This window comes from Anopheles coustani, chromosome 3 (assembly GCF_943734705.1).
Source record: "Anopheles coustani chromosome 3, idAnoCousDA_361_x.2, whole genome shotgun sequence".
Lineage (NCBI taxonomy): Eukaryota > Metazoa > Arthropoda > Insecta > Diptera > Culicidae > Anopheles > Anopheles coustani.
This window is the reverse complement of record NC_071288.1, coordinates 7,138,916-7,163,400: the sequence shown is the minus strand read 5'-3', so window position 1 is coordinate 7,163,400 and position 24,485 is coordinate 7,138,916. Positions and strand designations below refer to the sequence as shown.

General features: G+C 45.0%; 1 protein-coding gene across 1 annotated transcript; it reads left to right on the top strand.

Moving 5' to 3' along the window:
- Positions 1 to 22,207: 22,207 nt before the first annotated feature.
- Positions 22,208 to 24,142, top strand: LOC131259075 (homeobox protein DLX-1). Its single transcript, XM_058260493.1, has 3 exons — positions 22,208 to 22,362; positions 22,862 to 23,478; positions 23,556 to 24,142. Exons 1-3 carry the CDS (start codon positions 22,208 to 22,210, stop codon positions 24,140 to 24,142), a joined length of 1,359 nt encoding a protein of 452 aa, XP_058116476.1.
- The last annotated feature ends 343 nt before the right edge of the window (positions 24,143 to 24,485 follow it).

Genomic DNA, 24,485 nt, shown 5'->3' with positions numbered 1-24,485 from the left:
TGCAATCAAACCTTGATTCCGCTGCATAATCGTGTCTTCATTATCGTTTGCATCATGTTGCCGTGACCGGTGGCAGTGGCTGGGCAATTTTGTATGATGACCTTTCTCTGAAAATGCCACATTTTTCCTTCGCTGCCGGAGAAATCTATGCCGATCGCTCGAGGTTTGGTGTGTTTTTCGTTTTTTTTTAAACTATACTTATTTTGCAATTTCCCCAAACGACGGAATTATCCTCCGGTAGAGCTTTATTCAACACCTTTTGTCCGAGCCAAATTGAATCGAATTTCCAAAGAAAAGCGTCCAGTATTAGCAACCTGATTGCGGGCCTTTTCTATCCGAATCGATGAACTCGATACGAGCAAACTGTTTTTCGGAAGGAAAAGAAATTTGCATACGACACCTGCGTATTTTTTCTTACGTTGTTCCGTCCGGAAAACCCTCCAATAGCGTCAACCTATTGGTGGCAAATTAAATTTCCCTCGGCCTGGCGCTGGCCATCGATACCGGGAGGCAAATGGGAATAGTTGTGCTGGATGCTGCGACGGGGCGCCAATTCCGATAAAAAGCCTGGTCCAGCGAAAGGCGAGTTGTGTTTGGAAAAAACGATAAATTTTGTCGCTTCTTCGGAGGTGGTGGTGGTGGTTTTCTTCCGAGCGGGAATGAAATCGAACGTGACACAAAGAACGCAACGGGACCGAAGGGAAAAATTGATTTCTTATAAAAAGGTTTCCTCGTGCGCCCCTTGCCTTGGAGTTGGCGCTTCAAGATGGCGCAAATAAAGCGAAATGGTGGCAAAAGAAAAAAAAAGAAACGGCACAAGTCGACATTCTTCCATCCGTTGCTTGAGGTGGAACGCGATGGGATAGTGGTTGGGTGTGGGAGGTGTGTCGTCGGGTGCATTTTGTGAAATCGAAAATTTGAATATGAATGGAAAGCAATCCCATAAACCAAACAAAGTTTTCACTGTTTGCCTTCGAGCGGCCCGAAGGTTCTTGGCTATATGATATGTTCCTTTTCCCTCCGTTTCTCCCCTCCCGCCGCAGTAACGGTGCGCAAAATCAGTGCGTTTATTTCTTTCTTTTTCCTGCGTCGGGAAAATTCATACCATGGACCTATCTTCGGAGCCCTGGCGATCTGTGCCAATGTGCGAGCCGCGCTGAGGAAGGGAAATTTGAATGGCAAAGAAAGCAAAAGACCGTTCTCGGCCAAGTTTGGTAGATATCCGAAAACGCTCACGCTTCACGCGATCCGACGCGCGAGCAGCATCCAACGGTGGTGCGGTTTTCCTCGCCATACGCCATACGGTTACACGTTCATTCTTTCTTCTCTTTAGCATATAAATTAGAAATTGAATTCTGGGAATTGATTGGCTCACTTTCTTTCGCCTCGCTGCCGTGTGGTTGAGTGCGGCGAAACGGAAGTCGAGGATTTGCGCATCGTTCGGGAAAGCGTGAAGAAGCCGGGGCCGGGAAGGGTGCGAATTCAAATTGAATTTTGTGCCTCAGTCCGCGAGTCAATTGACGGAACAATTGATTCTAAATACATACAATTTATATTATCCAATTATAGATCGTACACTGGCGATAGAAGCGAAAAGCGTTGCGTCGCGCGTCGATTGGTGGATTCCATGAATTTGAGAAGTATTTCTTCCCAGAAAGTGGGGTGAGACAATACGGCAAAAGAATGATCTTAATTGAATACTTATCAAAGATGAAAAGATGAAGATGTTGAGATTTCTATACATGTTGAAAATAGAGAAATTTCTATGCGAAATTACAGGTAAGTTTAAGAAGTTAGTTTGAAAGTATTAAATCTCAGTTCAACAAATTAAGTACATGTTCATAAAGCATGGAGCTGGTACAATATCAATTTTATTTTGTAATAACACGAGGGCTTAATAAAACCTTATCATATGCATGGCGTACCTTTTATGGGCAATCGCTTCGAGTCGCGAAAATAACATCCACCAATCCCGGACCCGGCGAGGAACCAGATAATAACGACGCCATTACCATTTATCACAAGTGGCTGAGAATTAAATTTTCATAAAAGAAAATTCTTTTTATTGCAATTGGTAGCAATATCGCCTCGGCTGGAAGACGGAGTCTGCCTCGACACCGGAAGCACCTAAAGACCAATAACGCCGCCGGAGTGAAGCTCATCCCGGGGCGGAGCGAAAATAAGAAGCAGGAGCGAAGATAGGAAAACTCCACAGCCATGGAAACACATCGGTGAATGGCATACCTAACCCTGAAAGTGGCTCAACGACCCGAGGAGGTGCAAACTCGCTTAAATTTTTATGATTTTTTCGGGATGCAACGACCCTTTCCTTGGCTTTTTCCCGGAAGAAAACGCCCGGAGGCACAAACCGTGGTGTGTCGGGAAAGCCAAACGATGGTAGCGGTCACGACGGAGGTGGCATGCGGGGCGGAAAGCGAATATGAAAATTCATATTTTACGATTATGAATTTTTCGCGAGTCCTCCACGCCGCGGGTGACGGGAAGAAGTTATTAAATGGCACCGCTTTATAGCTTTCTTTGCCCGCGAAACGGTAGCTAGAGGAACGGCGTCGGGGTTCCACGAACCACTGGCACAGATTGGCGCCGCCAAAGGGCTGTGGGTTGCGGGAAAAGGCGTCGTCGTCGAAAACACAAAGTGAGGTAGAGGTGTTTTTTCTCCTCCACACGCTACTTTTGTTCGTTTCTTCTCTTCGGTCGAGTGAGTTATCAACGCCATTAACAAGTGCAACGGCGAGTGCAAGGTGCAGCACCTTTGGCGCACAGAATCCCCGAGCCACTTCGGAGCATCTGCAGCGAGTCCCAAACTGCCCCGGGGACATGGTAACATGATCAAGTAGCCGCAGTTGATCTTCCGTCCACTTATCTCCGAGCCGAAAGCTCGTGTTTCTTGCCCGAGGGACATCCCGTGCGAGGGCTCGAGACGAAAGGAACCGACGGCTCTTTGCTGATTAGATTATCACTCTATTAACCAGTTGTAAATCCTTCCACTTGAAAAAAAAATAGTTTTCGATGTCGGACCGCGTTTGTGCGCGCAGGAGCAAAACAAGGGGCACGTTGTGGACGACGAGCACCCGTAAATAACGCCGGTTAATGGTGGACCGCACTTTAATCCTTCTGTCAAACAATCAACAAAACAGCATAACACAACTGCCAAAAGCGGCCGCCACCACTTGCCGAAGAGTTAGCGAAGGACGACTTTTGAGGAAAGGGAAAGAAGAAAAAACACACGTCGCAAGAGCACTGAAACAACGCAAATCGTTTAAGGACGATGCGGGTTAAACAGAGATCCTTTTCTTCGGGCTATCGGACCGAGGACCGAGCGAACGGTTAAGTACGCGATAAGAGGCTGATTAAAGTAAAAACGATGCCGCCCGATGGCGGTTTGCTGAGGCAACAAGCAAAACAAACGCGAAGGAAAAAGCCAAACAAGGACGACGCACAGATGTGCGGCAGCGGCTACCTTTCCGTGTCCTTGTTCTGCTGTTTCGTTGTGTGTGCTTCCTTCGGCCAACACAGACCGATCCTCCGGCGATCGGTTTGTCGCGTAATTGTGGCCACGCGGCTCGAGAGAAATATCGAAACCATGTATGACACCGACTTTGGATGGTGGGAGGGTATGAGAAAGAGTAAACTTTTCACAAACATCACATTGTTGCAAGTTCGGTGCCGCTTTCGGTTTCGGGCTCCTCGCGTTAATGGGGCGGCCACCATCTTGGAATCGGCCGGGTGGACCTGCGTTTCGTCACAAGGACTTGTTGTCGCCGCCGTGTGTACACTTGATCGTTCCGAAGTGGATATTTACCGATTCAATTAACACGACCCATTACACCACTTATGTGCGGGGTGTTTTTCTTCGCGTTCTGTGCGACGTAATAACCTTCGCCGCCGTTGGTGGGCAACATCGGTGGTGTAACGCTAAAGTGATGGAAAGTGCGCCTACATCAAGTGAAGTGTAACATCAGGGATTTTTGCTTGTAGGTTTCTACACTTGTGATCCTGATGGCGCCGTCGGGATTCACCTCTTTACACTTTGGAATTGTTCATTTTAAAGTTAAAGAAGTGGAAGGACGGAAATCAACTGTGTTTGGAAATTTTGATGGCGTGCTACAAAGCTAAATCATAACAGCAGACTCTATAAATCATTTCTGATGTAACTCTCACCGAAAAGTGATCCTTAATCAACATTAGCGAAAGAAATATTAAATTTATAGTCTCCCCTACCGTGAGCAAAAACAAAAACTAACATAGGCGTATGTACTTTTTCTCCAGCGTTGAAATCTCTCCATCATTGTTACACCACTCATGATCGTATCATTTTTGTATCGCTCCACGAGCCTCAAGAAAACCATGTGAAAAAAGGCTTTTCAGAATCGGTCTGAGCTGCGACTCGCGTTGGCACTTTATGCATTTTTGTGAAGCGCGATAAAAACTGTACCTCCAGCATGACAGAAATCTGACTGACGAACGAAGCGAACCTCAACAACCCGAACGCCCAACTAATCCGAAATTCATCGGACGACAGTTATGATGTATGGGCCTGCAAGTGAGAAGCAGTCCTGTCAGGGCGGGTTTGATGGATTTATGGGTTTGCTCCGCGATGCGATGAGGAGCTCGATTAGAGCGGCAGGCTTTCGGCGTGTGCATGTTTGTGTGTGATGAGTGTGAAAAACTGTCAAACTACTTACCCCGGAAGTGAGAACTTTGCCCACAGCCTGATGAGATTGGAGCACGTGATTAGGGGAAAACAAATCCCTTCGGCAACGGGTACTTTGTCTTGTGCGTCACTGGAGCGTCGGGAAACGGAGGAAACTTAGATAATCATCGTAAGATTTGTTCAAAAGTCCCTAGGAGAGATCGTACGATGAAACTAATGAGTTCATAAATGATAAAATAAAAGAAAACACGATGTGCTTGTTGAAGAAATAAATATCATAAAATAAATCATTTGACAAAACACGTAGTTGATTTTGTTACACAAATATTGTTTATCACAAATTTTTTTTCTTTATTTTTGAAACTATTTTAAATGAAAAACAATGTTTTCGGTCTTTCAACTCTTGTTTCTGAGATTAAATTTCTTCAAATTCAAACTTTAGATTTGTTATCTAGGAAAATAACTTAATAGTAGTTTTTAGTAGATGGTTCGAATAGTAGCATTGAGTTCGAATTTTATTCTATATTTCTCCAAATTTAATCAAACTACATTGAAAAACTAAAAAAAATACTATTCCTACAACTTCTTCTCTCAAAGTGTTGCCTGCAACTGCCCTATTTCTTTTCTAACCTTTCCCATGTTATTTTACTAAGCCTTCTTTGATTATATTTTCCTATAATTTTGGCAGCGCTAACAAGATTAATAAATACAAAACGCCATTTTCTTTTTCCCAAATAATAAACATTGGAATAGAGACAAAATGAACCACTCCAAATCTACTTAAACTAAACAAACGTATCTAATAATCTGAATTTTGGTTCTAAAAACAAAACAATACTGACATACTTCCTAACGATTTTTTTTATTAAAAATGATTGAATCAAAGAATGAACGTTAAATGTCACTCAAATAATATATTCCTTCTTCATGCATCACCGTAGACATCTCAATTCGATGCGAAATCATCACCGATCAGTAACGCCCCAATGCCAAACCGCTTCTGCCCCACTTCATCGGCCCGGAAAACAGACCCGACCGTTACAAAGACATCGTTTTTCCCATGCGAACGAATTTGCAGAGAACAGTTCGAATTTCGTTGCACTTTTGTGTCATTCTGTATGCAAATGATAAATACCTGGGAAGAGATCAATCCTCGGTCCCGTTTTCTTGCGCCGGTCGATGCTGCTCGGAGGGACGAGCCGGGTGCGACAGGTACCTTCGAAGGGAAAACCTTGAGACCATTCGTTCGGGAACTTGCGGAACCTTGGCATCAAAGCAGCACACGTTTCAAAGTGGCCGATCCGGTGGTGGTGAACGGGCGTGGGGTGGCCGGGGTGTATTGATTTTCAATTTATAGCTCATTAATCACAATTTGAACGAAAAGGCGCACTCTCGAGGCCCCTTCACGTCCCTTTTCCCGACGAGGATTGTATGGGTTTTTTTTTAACAGTATTTTTCCATTCGACGCTATCGACGATCATCGATGTCCATTCTACCTGCGCTCAATCGATCGCGGCGATGGTTGGCGTATGTTTAACATGATTATTGTTTTTCTATAATAATATTTTCTCCCCCCTCCAGCACCCGCTCCACCCCATTCCATCATTCGCCTACCATTCAAGCCATTAATCCTCATTCAAGAGTTGCTTTCAACGCGCCGTTCCCTTCCCTCGTTTGATCGACCTTACCGATCGACGATCGACGCAAGGCTCGGATCGGGCTGTCCGAGAGGCGAAAGATTCGCCAACGCCGCTTCGATCGAGCGGGAGAAACATTTATATTTAATAAATTAAACAGTATTGATTTCTCGGTTAATTTTTGCCGGCACTTCGGACGCCGAGCGAAGGGCCGAGCGTGCAATGCTAAATCATGTGTGGGTTTTTCAAAGCGGCCGCCCGGCCTCGCCCCGCCACGGCTTTAACACTCTCCCCCTTCACCTTGCCTGCCATCTCCCGGGCCCTTGCCCGGAACTCAAACGATGCCGCCGAAGGAGCGGATGTTTTGCGGTTTGTAATATTTAGTTGTCGGACGAAAGCCGCGGCGTTGATCCGCTCCGACCTGGAACGCGGATCGGGCTCCGGATCGTGCCGATGCCGATGATGATGTCGATGATGTTGTTACCGCTGGAGGAGGCCCAACGAAGGGGGGAGGGACATGGTGGTGGCTGTGAATAATTGAAGAATCCGGCCGCTTTCGCCCCGCGGAGAGGCGCGGCTGCGTTTGTGCGGAAGCAAACGGAGGCTGCTCAATTGTTAATCACTGCGCCATCGTGCGCTATCGTCCTGCGGCGATCTTCAACCGGTAAGGGGGTAGAAGAGTGGGTAGGGTAAGCAGGAGGGCAGGCAAAACGTCTCCAGACCACGGGCGGAGAGTGGAAAACAATACCTTTTCTTCAGCAGCGGCAGCGGTCGGACCGGCGAATCATATGCAAATCTTCCGCAAATATAGACATCTCGGCGAGTCTTGGAGAAGCTTCCCACCGATTCGAACCTCTTTCCCTCCTTTGCTTTATGCGTTTTGGGTGAACGGAACGGTCGGACGGTCGGCGCGTATTAGTTGAACACAGACGCGACTCCGTCCACGAAGGCATAATGCATCTTGAGAAACAATGCAACAAACCACGGGAGGGGTTTGGGGGGTTTGCGTGGGAAGAAGAGGATTTTCGGAAAAATAAAGTTGGTCTTTTGTTGTCTCACACAAGCGCAAGGGGGACGCGAAATCCGGCGAATACAAGACAAACATTTGTTTGAGGGTTTATCCGCGGATTTGCTTCGAACGGTCGAACAGTTTGATCGAGGCTGCAAATTTGAGATTTATTGAAATGTAGTTGAGCGTGTTTGAAAGGTCTCGTAAGGTAACAGAATTCTATGGCGAAATGGTCGATTGTGGGATTAAAGATGTCTTCTATCTACCATGGCCGATTATTACTTCCAGCTAGAAGCTCTATGTAATGTAACCATTATATGGTATGATAAAAAGTTTCTACTAAAATATGACACAGCACACATTTTTTGTTACGTAACTGTACTTTATAAAGCCAACAAGACAAACAATTTGAAAAATAAACAATATGAATAATCATGATAATACGAAAAAGTCTAGTCGACGATCAACTTCAAACAAAAAAAAAACAAGTTAAGTATGAATTTTACCCAACAAGATATTTGTAATTGGTTTACGAAAAAACGAAAATTTTATTCACAATAAAATAACCTCCACTTTAAAATAAAATCAAAAGTGTTTAACTAACATCCATTTGCCTATAATGAGGTAATATATCGTTTCCGTGCCTAACATTTTCCCTTCGAACATTAACGAAACTGTTGTGGACGTTTCTTCCCGTGTTTGTGCCTATCGACCCAAAGGCCACCAGAAAAAGGGTAAGCGCATGCTCAAATCTAGTGTAAATGTTCAATAAAACGCCTGTGTGCGCAAGAGATTAACAATTAACACTCCGAGTGTGCTGTTTGGCTATTAATTGTTTGAAAAGCTTCAACGCGGCACCGTGTGGCCGAAAGCGAAGCCAAACGAGCAAAGCAGCCAAAAGCATCCCAACCGAATCCCAGCAGAAACCAAAAACCGCCTATGCTTTCCGAGGCATTCCGGTGTGACGCGCGTTGGCGGCGGCGTTTCGTTTCTTTTCTCCTGAAGTGACCGAAGGTAAACAGGCGGCAAAACTCCTTTCTGCCGCTTGTTTTGCTTGAGGGGAACGGGGGCCCCGTTAGATGGCGGTGGAGGGAATCCATTTTCGGGCAACACCTGCCGCGAGAAGCGAAGAAGCATTAGCGGCAGCAGCAACATCAACAACCGCAACAGAAGAAGCGTCGGCGGCTTGAAGGATGCGTCCCGGGTTTGTCGGTAATAATGACAAATTTTGTCTCCGCAAATAGGCAACGAAAACTGAAGAACGATGCGGACGATGAAGTAAAACATCCAGGGAACCGTGGAGCAGCTCCTTCGTCGTAATGAGTGGATGTGGTCGACGGATCGGTGTTTAGCTACGGTAAATAGTAAGCAATATAATGCAGCGCGGCAAATTGAATAACGCGCCTCGGGAAAATCTAACCGGCCTGTTGTTTCTATGGAGAACTGTTTTCCTCACTCGCCACCCGGTTTCTATAGGGGAACAGTCCCATCGGCGGCTAGGACCTCCCCCAGCATTGACCAGGTCAAGCAGGAAACAGATCAAGACTCGCCGAAAAACTCAATATCCTTCGAATTTATCGTTGAACGCGATCAAATGGAGTTGCGTTCCGATGCGTTTTGGAGGAGGAATGCAAAAATACAAACAAAAAATACCCCATCAAACGGAAATTAAATTTGGCCTACGAGAATGACTTTTTTTCAGGACAAAAGAACTGCGGACACGAATTTCAATTCCCTTTCCATTCGACAGGTCAAACGCCACCGAAGTGTCGTTCGGAGTTGGCCCAAAGCTGATGAATTTATGATTGAAAGTTTTTCGGGCAGACATCTTTTTTCGTATTTCGAACTTTTCGGTTGTGTATTTTTATTTTCCCAATTCGTATGCATTGGAGAATCAGAATTTGCATGTAAATAGGAGTGAATTCAATAAGGTTCAGGTATGATTTACATTTTGAAGCCATTAACAAATGAATGATGGCCAGTAGATATGAAACAATTTATCGAAAAATATGTCGAAATAGACTTTTCTGAACGGTACCGAAAATTGAATTTAAATTTCAATTTGCAATTTTTCTTGCCCGTTAGAGTTTCCACTATCCAATCAACTGCTACATTTACCTAAAATAACATATTCAATCTTGTTTCTACATTATAATGTATTTCGATTTTTCCCTTAAAATAAATGTTTATCGAAGATTTGTTCACACTTTGTTATTTCTAAACTCCATGTTGCACTAAGGTAGGTAATTTTCAGAGAAGAAAATAAAACTGCAAACACTGCACAACATTGTTACGATCAATCGGAATAACGAACTCACTCCATCATTACCAACGGCAGCGTTTCATTTAATTTCGCTTCCTTCCCCACCAGCGCCCACCGACACACGGCGTGTAATTCGAAATCCAATCCGATTATCGCCGGTTGGCCCCCGTTGTCCATGTTCCCGTCGCCGGAGGGCCACCATCGATATCCGTTCAGGGGCGTGTACGTGCGGATGAAGTGATAATTGCATTTCGCTTCCGTTTTTGCAACTGCAGCCAATAACATCCGTGGCGATGGCGAGGCGGCCCGAGGCGAACTGAAATTAAAATCTCATCTCAAATCGACAGCCCTGAGCCCTGGACGTACGGGTTGTACCTTCCCGAAGGCTTCCTCTCGGTGCAACCTGGTGGTAAAAGGGTAGGTTTGGGAATAAATTACTCTTTTTATTAATTCGCAATTGATTGCGATAATTCACGCGCTGCAATCCGGAGGCCGACACCAAGTTCGGGTTACAAAAACTTCTCGATCTTCATCGCTGTTCCTTCGAAAGAGATCGTCAACTCACCCCGATCTTGTTCTCCCCAAAAACTAAACCAAAATCATGCAAGTCAGCACACTTTTGGCGGGCGATCGTCAAACCACGGTGAGGCCTAAAGGCCATTCTTGTATTAACTTAGTCATCGTCCTCGGCATAACACTCCACGTGCATGCGGCCCCGCTCAAAAAACACTGCTGGAGCTTTGTTTTGCCATTACCTTGTGTCGGCGGCTTCGTTAGATAGTAAATACCTGCCGAAATGTTCGATGGTTTTATGATCAACCGCCCGAGATCGTATCGCACAAACATGGCGCAATTTGTTTAAAGATAACGATCGGCATACCGTCCGGCTTGGGTGGTCGGCTCGAGTCATGCTAAATATCGTGCAAATTTTTCAATCATCCCATGTCACGACTCCCATGGTGCCATTGAGCTAATCGATTGAAACTGAGGTCGGTAAGAAATGGAGCCAGTATTCACATCACGCATCTTGTGATACAATAAACGGATTTAATAAAAACATGCAAGGTAGAATTTTCAACAAAGGATAAGGAATGTTTAAGGCCTTTTGAATTTTTATCGTTTTTAATCATTAGCACAACCATAACACGCTTTGGATTCATTGTACCATGGATAGTTTGTTTCTTTGGAATAGTGTGACAAATTTTCCCATCACAACAATGTTCAATCTAACCGCATCAATTTCCATTTATCTATCGCTATCCAAACATAATTTCTTTGTTTGTGCAACAGAAAAAAGCCTTTGCTTGGGATCACTTGTGGGTCGTTTGTCTTCCCGACACAGTTGCATCCACCCGGCACAACTCAACCGTTATCGATAAATCAAACGCACATACCGATTGACAACTGACAAATGCACTGCCTAACCTTACCGTACGTCCAAATCAGTTTCCCATCGCAGATCGGAGAAGATCGACGGTGACAATCCGGTGCACCGGGAAAAGCCTTCCCGAGGCTCCGGCCGGACATCCTCGGTGCACTTGCAACGTTGCGGTGCGTTAATCGATCGTTCGTTTCATCTGCGCCGCATCTGCCGAAGCTGTTGTGCAATTGCACTGCAATGTCCTGGCCTCAGGTACCGAAAGGCTGGGAACGAACGGAACAACCGGTAGGGCAGATCATATCGGGTCGCCGGATCTTCTGGTTGATCCTTTTTCGGAAGGATCTGCAAGGTCTGTGTACCTGTGATTTTCGTTTTATTTATTTCTGTTAGAGGACGTTTCGAGCAAGCGTCTGCTTGGGAAACGCTGGGCAGGTCATGGACGGATGACAACTTTATTCGGAAGAGCAGTGGAAATTTATCACCGAACATACAGCATTTCCGACGGGAGGATGACCCGTTTGCCGAGGCTTGGAGCGCCGCAATTAATTACCGCGTAGGCATACGCCGATGGCTTCCATTTGGAAATTTATGCCAAAACAGACCTTGGAGGAAAACGAAAACGGAAAAAACAGTCAAGGTAATATTGATTACAATAAACTTTGTTCTGAACTCGTTAGGAACTTCAGGCTCAAGGGTTAGCCCTGCGGAGATGAAATAGAGCTACCGATAGTGTGGGGAATTAATAATTCATCACAATAAATTAGAACGCCGACGAGCTTCTTGTTGCCCTCGCGAAGTGACACAATGACAAAGATCCTTTGGATAAAGATCCTCCTACCGAAGCGAAGGGATTGCTGTTGAAGGTTTACTTCCCAGCGAGAGCCTGCGTTCACCCCAGTGGTATTGAAAAGCAATTCCAACCTCTCAGACCCTCCGTTTCTGCGGAGCGTTTTCCAATAATTTTGATTTACAACTCAATTAACTCTCGCTCGCTAAAGATCCCGGCATGGAAGGGCGTGTCTGGCCGGTTTAACGATCGCTAAAGTCGAGGACTTCGGAAGCTTCCTGCTGCCCTTTAATTGGAAACAACAAATCATTACCGCGGTATGGACAAATTCGGAAATGCAGCAAAAGGTAGACCCAACCACCACCGCCCAACAAAAAACGCACAAGGAAGGTACGAGCAATTAGTTAAGTTGTGTTCTGTTTTGTAGAAAATCGCCACACGGTCAAAGGTGATCGCAAAACGAATGCAGACGGACGATCCTTCACCAAAGGAGATCCTGTTGCAAGGTGTTTGGGAGAGTCAGTCGGGTTTTCCCCTATTTTCCTGCACCGAAGGACGGACGAACGGTTCTGCAGCTGGAGGCGGACTTTTTGGGGAAGGATCATCTTTGCTATAGTTTCGGGACTGTTTTCACTTTTCGTTCCCCAGATCGTTATCCAGCGCACGTCGCCAAACGCAAGGGTAGCAGTAAATGACAGGAAAATGGATGTCATCATTAAACGCTTTACGACGCTAGCACGGGAGTAAAGCGATCCATTCGTTGGAGAAGCGAGGGCGAGGATAAACAAGTGAGTTTAGATGCCTCTCCTCTAAAGTTGGATAAATATTTTGTGTTGCAACTGTAAGAAAAGGAACGGAAGCAAACGGGAGTAAATGTTTCGTCCTCAAACACCGCCTTCGAGGACGATTAAGGGCCGATCGGTTATCAATTAATTCCTCCGCCAGAAACGATCGTAATATTTGAAAATGATATCTGTTTCAATCTTTCCTTCGCAATAAATTAGATGTCCCGAGACCCGTCTTTAAGACACTCTCAATTTCATCGAGTAGTCGGTTGCTTTAGAACAATGGAAGATCGTCTAGATTAATTCTTTGGCCTCTGAATTTCCCAGAAGGTTACGATATTTCGTGAGGTTTCAATATTGTGGTTTAGCTCCATTCTGATTTTAGGTAAGTTATACAAAGACCTGAGACCCAATACTAATACCTAAGATAAGGGAAAGATTCCCTTTAAGTCATCATAAAAAATGTAAACGAAAAACGCTTTAATTTCAATCTCTTATATAAAGATTATCAGTTGCGATCAAATCTCTCATCGTAATCTAGTTTAAAGCGCCTTAATCGATTTGATTTTGCGCGCCATAATCCGAAAGTCACCGACCGTGGGAGTCTCGCTATTAAACCGCTTCCCAGTACGTCCTAAGTCCCATTTAAGAAAGTTCCTTTCCACTCATTTTCCCTGACCTATCCGGTGGCACTTTCCCGTTAAATAAGGAGCGAATTGATATTCCATTTTCTCACCAGACCGGTCTTCTTTCCATCGCGCTTGGTGTGAGGTCAGGTTAGCCTCGGATCGATCGCCGTTCGATCGGCCGAGTCATCGTCGCCGGGCGTATGGAGCCACCGGAGAAGTGAGGCGCTATACCGGAACCAATTTGTTAAGCAATCACCGTGAGTCAGCCGGTCCCGCTCAGAGTGTCAGGTTTCGTCCCACGATCGCGCTTGATTGAGATCTCCCGGATGGATCCGCACTATCCGTGGTTGGTGGGCGAGAAATTATCACGCCCTCATCGCGGACTTTCCCAGGGCAGGAACCAAGCCTCCAAAACGGCCACCAAGGAGCTCATCGAGTGCACGAATGAATCACTGGCCACCGAAGAATTAGCGGAAACCGATGACGGATCAACAGAACTGGATTGTTTGGCCTCGTTTATGTTCCTTCCGGAGATGCCAAAATTTATGAGCGATTTTTCGAGGGCCCATGTTTTTCCATGCGCTTAATGAGGATCGCGCAGCGAAAGAAGACACAATTCGTATTCTTTCCAGACCCCTTTTTCGGAGTGAAACAATCGAATTCCATCCAATACAAATTAACGATCATAATTCATTTGCCTGTCAATTTGTAACGCTCGCATTTTGGGGGGAGTGCATGCTGCAGAAATACAGGACCACATCACGTTGAACAGGAAAACGCAGGTCCTTATTCTTAAAACGAAAGAATCAATAAATAAATTCAGCAGCACGACACGGAACAACGAAGCAACGGCAGACACTCGATTGACAAGTTTTTCAATACGCACCAAAGCGCTGGACGAAATGGAAGAGCTAACGAACCAAGGATCTGTGGGGTTCAGCTGCAGGACACGAGGACAAAAACGAATCGGTTGATGGTTTTTATGTTGCTGTTTTATTTTGGGGCCAGCCAGTTGTGACCCACAACCGCCAGTGATGAGTCTGCATGATGCCCTTTTCATTCATTTTCCTACCAGCTCCAGGGTAAGGGTTTTCCCCTGCGGTCTCGTGACGCAGCCACGGCTGACAGGATGGTGGAATAAATCGGAGATTGATTCGGAATTAACGATCGATCGAAAGTTTGACAGAATTGCAACCGAATCGCAAACTGCAATCGATCCAGCATGCGATAAAAAATAAACCGAAACCAAAAAAAGTCCTCGTCTCGACCAGCTTTTTTCCCGCGACCGTGTTGACTTGTTAGGAAATAATCCTGCATCCAGCATCTAAATCTGTAATAATGATGTGAAGCGAAATGTCAAATTGGCAAACCTCGGATTGTCCTCGGATGGTAGAGAAACGTGGAGAAAGAGAAGTGCTTGGGATTTCGTTATCGTCAACCGTTGTGGTGCGATTGCCATCGATCGGGAGATCGTTATAACCGATTCGAGAAAATGCAAAAGAGAAACGATTTCAAACAGGTAACATGCACGCTGCCTCCAACTCGTAGAAGATTCGGGGAGCACCGGAAAGAAAGGAAGGTGAGCCGTTGGTATGGTTCCGGAAAACGCTCGACAAATTCACGAGAAAGGCTCAAGATGTGATGGGTGAATCTTAATAATGCTCATATCATTAAAAGGAGAAAAGTATGCTTTTGGGAGCTTTTCGGGCCAGTCTTTCTCTTCCGCTCTCCGTCCTTCTTCGAGCTTACGAAGGTTCGTAAATTTGTTTGCAGTGCGGGGGAAAATCATTTTTTGATTGGAACGATCCATTGTCAACCGGCATGATTCATTGCATGCATGCCAATGATGCCAGTTATGAGCCATGTTATGTGCAGAAATAATTGGTCTTTTGGAGAATAAAAGGAGCATCAGTTTTGATAGGTATTGGAGGGCTAAAAAAGTCTCGCGTTGAAGAGGATTGCGTTGAATTTAAAAAAATATGTATGTTGAAAGTAAGAAAGTGTTGGAAATGTTTGCATAATTTTGACCGACTGTCAACATTTAGAGCTAGTTAAAAGATGGCACAAGGAAAAGCTGACCAAATTATATATGTTGGAAGGACCAAGCAGATGTTGTAGTCAACTTTTCCTCGCCGTTCACATGAAATATACGCAGAACATTTTTTATTAATTGATCTTCAATTAAAAGGGTATCGTTTTATTATGTTTTGAGTTTCACTTAATTTTTGTCTTTCCATTAAGTTTTCTTATGTGTCAATTCAATGGCATCATTTGCATCATTTTTGTGGTCGAACGGCAACAATCGACCAAACTCACGTACCTCCAAACAGTACAGCTCGACGAATCGGTGAGCAAATAATGTTCAAAGGGGATCCCCAGGGATTCTTCCGAGTGTGGACTGAAACGCGGATCACAACCGCGCAAGAAATGCTGATTGGGCGCTGATTGATGTGAGATATTTCGGCCCAAACAGAAAAGAAGAAACGCGCCAAGCGCGGTGAAGGAAGAGCGCTGAACGATCGAGCACGTGCTCGCCCGATCGGCACACGTCTGGCGAGGCTGGAGCTAAATTGGAGCTGTCGGAAAACGTGGCCGCCCCGAAGGCAATAAAAACCGACGCTGACACCGAAAAGCGAGAAAGTGTTGAAACCGCAACGGATCCCTCGGCACAATGTTTTCGTGAGGAACCGCATTTTTCGGCACCTCAATCGGGAATCTGATTGTAATTGATGATTCGTAATTACTCAACGAGTGTGCGCGGGTGATGAATCACAATTCTAAGCAATTGTCATCGACGGATCGAGTCGCGGACGTTTCTAAGCCACCGCGAGTCCATTCCTTCGATCCCATGGAGGAAAGGATAGGATCATATTCCGTGATCGAGCACAATCTGACCCACTGTCCACGCTTGATCGGCGCGTCGTGATCGTCGTTGAGCGACTGCGAGTCATGAAGTCAGCTAATCACGCCAAATGAGCCGACAGTCGGTTTGGAAAGGAGGGATGGGCCCTTGGACAAACGATCGATTAGCGCGCGGACGGCGGATCATCGCTGCCAAAGGTCAACCATCGGAATGCGGGTCGCGGTAGTTGTGGTGGCGCGGATAATACAACCAGTCGCCTCATGATCGGAAGGCCGATAGGAATTATGCTCATATTAGGAAGCAATCGAGGTTTGCGATGTCTTCTTGCTGCTCATTCGCTGCAAATTACACTCTGTAAAACAGCGATACGAATCTAGGACACCGCAGTGAATAATAATGGCTCCTTATGGGAGCGTTTAAACATCAAACTATCGATTTTATTGTATGAGTTAACATGTACATGATGATTAAATTGAAGAACATTTATTTGAGATGTCGACTTTTCATAAAAACGAGTTTTAGTTTTAAACTTTTAATTTTCAACGCGTACCGGTCGAACCGGGAACGAACCGGGAAATCTGTCATTGGTGAAACGGTTCCTTTATCGATAGCGGTCGTCGAAACGGTTTCCGAAATATTCCATAGTCGATTGTAATGTTTCAAAATATTTCACGGCGTAGAGCTTTCGGTAAAAGTTTACAATTTGAATTTTCAATTCAACTTTTCAGTTTATTTCGATGATTCGTTTATTCCAGATTGTTTTATAGTACAGTTTTACAAATAGTGGTTTTTTTATTATATTTGTTAAGATAAATTGTGCCACGTATTTTGAAAAGGAAATTTCACCTGCTGTCATTTTGTGTAGCACCTTCACGTAACAAGCGTGTTTAAATATTTTAATTTGTTTTGTTTTGATTAAATCCGACAAAACGGAGTAAATATTGTACTGGTCCAACTGCTGGTGGTAATATCTGTTGAGTTTGCGATTACAACTTCAACAATCGAGTAGGTTATAGTAGACTGTGATAAAGATGAAGCAAGGTTGTATTCTTTGTCTGTCTGTTACTCTCGTCGTATGTAATCAGTGTTTCTGTTCTATACGTATAATAAAAGCAGAGTGGCGCAGTGGAAGCGAATCAATTAACCAACAACATCTTACCACCACAGTAGTTCAGGTTTTAGTTTCTGTTTCCTGCTGCTGGACTTTGTCAAAGACGAGCTGATCATTCATAAATCGATTTCATCTCCATTCCATTTCTTTCAAACATTGAATTATCATCGTTTTACTTCATTTTTAGACCCCATTCCTTTGTCTGTTGCACCATACCTCAAAATGTGAGGACCAAATTATGCTACTATATTCAAGGGATGGTACACATTGAGTCGTCGAATGTCTTAGTGTTTCTTACCACGAAGCCTAGGCTCCTTTTTGCCTTGTCAATCAATCGCAAAATGCCTATTTGATGTGTAGAGTTGCACCCAAGTTACGTATCGAGCAGCAACGCTTGAGGCTCTGATGTTGAAGCCTTTACGAGAATTCCCTACGATCTTTAAGTCTATGTCTATAACATTTTCACAATCATTTATAACATACTGAAATTAAATCACATTGTAGTTCCAGATCGATAAAAAGTCATGATAAAATTGCTCTAAACTAAAATTTTCGATTGAAACAGAATTGTTAATTGAGAAAATATTATATTTGGTTAGGTATAATCTGTTCATGTGAGAATTGAGGTATTCTTGTGAAATTAGATTACTTAAAATTTACGAGCATGTCTACAATCATTAAGCAACCAAACCGAATAAAATCCATAGCTCTTTTGTTTTTTTTTCTCAACTGTTTTACAGCATCGAAACTATTAAAAGTACGACACAAATCGGAGAAACATCAACAGAACATATTTACAATAAAAGCAAATGGTGATTGAGCAATAAACCCCAAACCTAGGTCTGATTTAACAAATTCTAGGGCAGAAGGCGGCCAATTTGGAACAAATAAATCTAGCACATTGATTCATTCGCCCGGAATAAAGCGCCATTAGTTGATTTCTATGCAGCGCCTTTCGCTGCGCCATTTGCGAAACAACTATTCATCACCAGAGTCACAACGGACCGCAGTCTGGGAGTCGATATGGTCGGTGGCAAACAACAGAAGCCGAAACACTCCGAATGGGTTATCAGTTTTATGACATGAATTAAATTTCAATTAAGCCGCCGGGGCCTGAGTTCAGCCGAATCCGGCGCGATCGGTGTGGCATCTGGCAGCGACATAAATTTCCCCCGTTATCGCAACACGATCCCCCACCGCTCTCTGCCCTTTCCTCCCTGCATCTCCTTGCCACACTTCAGGCCGCCATCGAGCAACGAGCCGCGGGGAAAATGGCGAGGCGTTAAACGACCGGCGATCGTTTATTGATCGTCATTAATCTTTCCCACCGCCGGGCGGGTAAGAAATGTTTGACTCGCTTGCGATCGCGAAAAGCGTACCCAATGCGTCACGTATATTTGTGGGAAATGTTTTCCATTTTCACGGAACTGAACCGTGCGTTCAGCCAGCCAGTCGGTGAATAGTTCCCGATCAGGCCAACGTCAGGGTTTCCGATTGTGAATCACGTAGCGCATTTTTCTTCCGTCCAGCCAAAGGGAAGGATCTCAAGTGGTTGTGTGCGCTATCTCTCTTGCCTGCAATCCTCGCGCCGTGCAGAGTCGAAACGTACGAATCGTTCGGTCTGGAATCGATCTTCCCCTTCCAAAATGTGCGATCTGGATGCCACCTTTCCGGCCTTGGCTCGGATCGAACGAACGAGATGATCATTGATCGATCAACGCATACACGATGACGGTCGTTCTCGGGAGGACTTTGAGGCGCTGCCACGACTGACAAATCCATTTCCCAAATGCTTGCCGGCCGTGTTGGTGGCGCCACGGAAACCACCATCAACTCCATGACAGAAAGCAACCTGCACCGTTGAGCAGATTGTTTTCGGATCTAAGCAAGGAGCTCGAGCTCGAACGCCAACAGAAGCCAGAAGCCGTCCTCTCGATACCCGACCAGAACGTCTCGTCTTTGTCGTCGTCGTCGGGGGTTTTGTCCATTCCCAGCCGCACGGCGGAATGTCGGGCCCGTTCAAGTGGCTCCGTGACAGTAGCATAGAGAGGCAGCATAAATTATGTAACGTTAATGCATCCCGCCAGCGGCGCTCGAGGTTGCAATTTGTCAGCATTTGCCCTCGCGTCCAGCTGAACCGGGGCCATGGGTAGAGACCGACACGCCCGAGTTCGGGGCTCGAGCTCTCGGCCAGCTTTCCTGGTGGTGGTTTCACTTTGATGTTTCGATGCTGAGCTGATGGTGGCAGAGCGCGTCGGGAAACCGGTGGCGTGGCGATGGGAAAATTTTCCGGTGCATTAAGATGCAACGCACAAGAGAATAATGGCACGGACCCGGTGATGGGTGCATTATGGGCTCGAGATGAACTCTTTTTGTGTCTTTTCCTCAGACAGATGAAGACGAGCGACTACTCGAAATCTAATACATCAAATCGTTATTTTTCTGTTTCCTCATTGAATGGTCACGAGTAGCGTTTTACGATCACTATGAACACAGCTTCCTGTTAGAGGCAATCCATTTTCGCTTGTATGGTATTTGTGGCGAATGAATTGTACAACTTAACAATTAGTTTGATTAACATTTTTATCCTGCACATATTCATCTGTTTCTAAAAATTAAACGCAATCATCATTCTTCATCGATAAAATTTACATCGTTCCAGAATGTAAGTAATGATTTTGAAGAATTGAAGCATTTCTATAATAAAGAGAGTTGTTCGTTGATGAAACAATTTTCTCACATCGTGTAATTTTAAATTTAATATAACTCTAACGCAGTTTTTCTTCCAATTTTCCTCTTTGTCTAACATAAATGATGTTACATATAAACAGTTTCCTTCAAGTTGAAAAGTATCGTTTGCTCTTGCCAAACTGGTTTTCTATCTTCATACATCTGTAACACATTTGACGCAGGAGAAGCAATTAAGATTTTACTTTTTATTATGACTTTGAGAGAAAGAAGGCAATGAACTTGGCCCGTTTATTTTTTATTATTCTTCTCCACTTAACTAACTCCAAAACCAAGCCTATGATTCTCTGTTTGCTGCATAAGGCTTAGAAAATTATAAGAATCACCACCAGAGAAAGTAACCGCCAGTAAGAGAAACTACAATGCTTCGATAGAAACTGACTGAAATAAAAAGGATAATCTATTGCTCTATTTTCCCCCAGAGACAGTGTCGCTCTGGATTTCTCCAGTTTTCCACTTCTCGACACTTCTGTTTTCCGTCATCAATCCGTCCGATCCTGCACAACTTTCCAACCTGCAGCAGAAGAAAGGAAAATTGAAACAAACCAAAAAAACGTATACCCGAAACACCAACAATAGATTCCTTTCATGACGGAGACCGGATAGTTGACATTGGCCCATATCACTGACAGTTCGTTCGATACCGCTGACATGATCCTTTTCCCCGCGATGGAAAACAACGCACGGAGCAAGTGTCGAGTTACGCTGTCCTCGAGTGCAGCCATGACCCATCAAAACGTTACTCCGACCGCGGACGGATCAACGGGAGATGAACCGAAAACTTGCCCTGACCGTGATAGTTACTAGCGTTCGATTTGTCAATTTGCACATCGCATCGGTGTTTTGGTTTGAGTTTATGTCGTTTTTTCCCCCGTTTGACTTGTCGTCATCATGCGTCGCTGGTCTAGACGACATCCTTTTTTTTCGGCACAGGACGCACCGACCTTTACGGCGGCGCTTCCCGAGGGTTGTAAAGTTGTGTTACTCAACCAAAAGTCCGCTTGTTTTCCGCATCCCACATTTCTCTCGTCCGTATTCCCCCGCAGCGTCGGTTCGATTATGTAAAACAGCGTCGCCAGAGTCCTTGGAGGTCCTGGACCCTGAGCAGAGAAGCTGTAAGGTCCTGGCAGGTCCTCGGTCGGAGCCTTGCATAACGGATAGCAGGGCGGGCGACGCCATCGAAACACCAAACACAAATCAAACAAATTGGACATTGAACATTGCTTCCAGATGTCTCGTCCCAGCGGACGTCGAGTTGGCCGGCGACATATAGGAACATTTGTTTTCTCTTGTCCAACTTTAGCCCATCTGTTTCTTCTGTGTTCGTTGCTTCTGCTGTAAATGTTTTCATGATTCTAAAAAACTCTGTTCTAGTTGAAGAATGTTTCTTCGGTCTTCATCGAATCAAATGACTAAAAGGAAAAAAAGGTCTACTAATTCTACACCTTAACACGTACACGTTTCCGCCATCTTGAACTCACCGGCAGGTCTCGCTTGTATTGGTCGAACGGTGGAAAACCGATTTTCCCGCGGCATCAGATGCTTCTGCGCAATACCGAGCTCGACCCCAAACATCCCACAACATTTTCTCTCCAATACTTATTCACCTTCGACGTTTTCCACCTCACCAGTGGAAGAAAAATGAAAGGTATGGCTTAATTCTATCGGTCTTAGCTTTGCGCATTTTTATCGTCCAACAAACAGGAATAAAGCCCCGATAGCTGGAAAACGAATCGAACACAAAGAAAAGCCGAAAGGAAAAAAAAACCAACAACCGGACGAAATCCAGACACCATTGAAGTCCGAAAGGGATGGTAGTATTTAAATCGGGACGGGAAAGCGCCATGGTGGTTGCTTAATTTTCCCGCTGGGCCAAAGGAAAGTGTGCCGTCTCTTTCGTTCCATATGGGAGCAGCATTGAACGGGACGGTATCGGAATGCGTCTCGGAATGGTTCGCCTGATGGCCCGAAACAGTCGATCACATGCGGTTACGTCGGAAGGACGTTCAAGTCTCGGAGTCTTGCTTACGTCGTGTCATTACTGTCGGGCAGATGACAATTTAAATCCGGTGGATGTGGATGTGATTTTAGAACTTTTTTTGCGCAATTGTGTGTGGTTAAAAGTGTTTCTCGGATTCTATACAGCACAAGCCAAAACAAGTGTGTACCATGAATTAAAAAAGTTTATGACGGAAGAGTGTTTAACAGTGTTCAACAGATATTTAATAGACTTGTGAATAAGTGAATCCAAACATAGAAAAATTCATGTGAACCTTTAGTTAACTTGGAACGTGTTCATCAAGTGCGGATGGGAAGAAAATGCTCCAGCAAGGATACTACGACGTAACGCACGTGGAAGTTTCCAGTGGAAGTGAATCGAACAATAATACGCCGTTTTCGGTAAAGGACATTCTCAACATGGTTGAGTCGGGTGCGGGCGTGGTGGACGGATACCTCAACTGTCAGATGGAAGGGTAAGTCTGAAAAACACACGTTTGTTTAATATTGAAAGAATATTTCAGCAATGCATATTTGGAGACATTATTTAAATCTTGCTCAAATGTCATCGCAATCAATTACGTCGATTTTGTTTTGAACTTTTTAATATTGAGTTTCAGCATCAATTGGAATTGATTATACCTTTTGTGAAGCAAGCCGAATAAAACAGACAATACAAAAAAAGCAAACATTAGAATTAATTTCGATCGAAAGCTTTCAATCAAGAGGTCGAAATCATAAAGATAAACTTTCAAATTTTTAAATACTACTTGATTAAAATAAAATATTAAAATTTATCTAGACACAGTTTTGTGTCCATATAGACAAACAAATCCATATAACATTTAGCAAGGTTTTTTAATATGGTTCTGTACTGATTATGCAGCATAAATTTAGATTCTCTCTTATTCTGATCTGAATTCGAAAACAGTTTATTAGAGCATTTTTACCATCTTATTTATTGGTTTCCCTTAGGCCTTCTACTCATTTCCCTTATGGAGGTTATTCCGGTTACGAGACCTCATATCATCCGTCGGATCCTTACGGGATGATTCCGCACGGTTACCTCTCTCAATCACACCATCACCATCATGACCTCGGCTATGGATCCTCCTCGTACGACTTCAACTCTGGGCCGATCCCTTCGTCATCCATCGCTACCTCTCATCTTGCACCACCACACTATTCACACGTCCAACCTTACGGATACCACAATTCAACCGTACCGCTGACGGCCAACGCAACCTCTAGTCCGGCGCTCAGCTCCATCGCCAGTCCCGTCGGTTCCGAACTAGAACCAGGTGGTTACGGTGGACCGGGGAAACCAGTCGTGCTTGGAGGGTCGGAGATGGATCCCCCGGCTTGTAGCTTTCAGATGCAGGACATGAGGACGGGTTTGTTGGATAGTAGCAGCAGTACCTCCGGGCAGATGGATGATCCTTCTGGATCGACAGGAAGCCCCCACGAACCTCTGAAAATAAAGGACGAACCGTTTGGAAACACCTCGACATGCGTTACCTCAGAGCACGTGCAGGAGTTGGACAGTTTGTGTCAGATGAACAACAATAACAGCGAAGAGGAGATGCTCCAAAGTAAGACCCTTCACGGAGTTTTCCTTCAACCGATCAATAGTGATGAGTTCCTTAAAATGTGTTTCTCTTTCCCTCAGAAGAATGCAGTACACAGCTCGTGACTTCGTCCCGGTGCGAGTTGCGCAAGAATGGAAAGCTTCGTGCTAAGCGAAAGCCACGGATCCTGTTCTCACAGGGTCAAGTCCTGGAGCTAGAGCGCCGTTTCCGGCAACAGCGCTACTTGTCCGCCCCGGAAAGGGAAACGCTTGCCAGTATCCTAAAGCTGACGCCAACACAGGTGAAGATCTGGTTCCAGAACCGTCGCTACAAGTCCAAGCGGGTGCAGATTGAGGGCGTCGCATCAACATCGTCATCGTCGTCAGCATCCGACCCAAGCCTTAAATGCCCTCCCGACTCCAGTTCCAAGGACTATGACGAACTTTCTCTTGGTATGTCATCCGGACCTGGCGGGTTTCCAACGGGATACCACAGTACTGCCTCAGGAAACTCGGCAAACCTTGGCCTTCCTTCATCCTCGGGAGGACCTTCCCCGGGACCTCAACCTCCACCACCTCCGCCACCTCCCTATCCCTCGTATGGACTCCAGTACACGGACCACTATCCGACCACTCCACCACAACCACTTTCCCATCCTTACTACGAACAAAAGGCGGCCTATTGGTAGTGACGAAGTGGGAGACGCTAGTTCCGCTCAACGCTGTATATAGTTTTCCCCCTGTACAAACCACGTACCCGACCACCAAATCTCGGTCGAGGGTTTTATGGACAATAAAGTAATGAATGTTAAAGCATGTACCCATCGTGAAGTTATCGTTTATTTGGTGAAAAACTCAGAGAGTGTACGCACAGCTGGGGCGCCCTGGACCACCTCCGATAAATAATCTCCTTGTCCACTAAACGCATGTTTTAGGTCAGGCGTAATTCGATAGTGACCACCCGAAGGAAATCAACGAAAAAAAAAACAAGAAAACGTGGCGAAAGAGAAGACACGAGCGAAACCTAATAAA

Coding starts and splice junctions, on each gene's coding strand:
- LOC131259075 (XM_058260493.1), top strand. CDS start 22,208: ATGCTCCAGCAAGGATACTACGACGTAACGCACGTGGAAGTTTCCAGT. Junction 22,363..22,861: donor CTCAACTGTCAGATGGAAGG/GTAAGTCTGAAA, acceptor GGTTTCCCTTAG/GCCTTCTACTCATTTCCCTT. Junction 23,479..23,555: donor CGAAGAGGAGATGCTCCAAA/GTAAGACCCTTC, acceptor TCTTTCCCTCAG/AAGAATGCAGTACACAGCTC.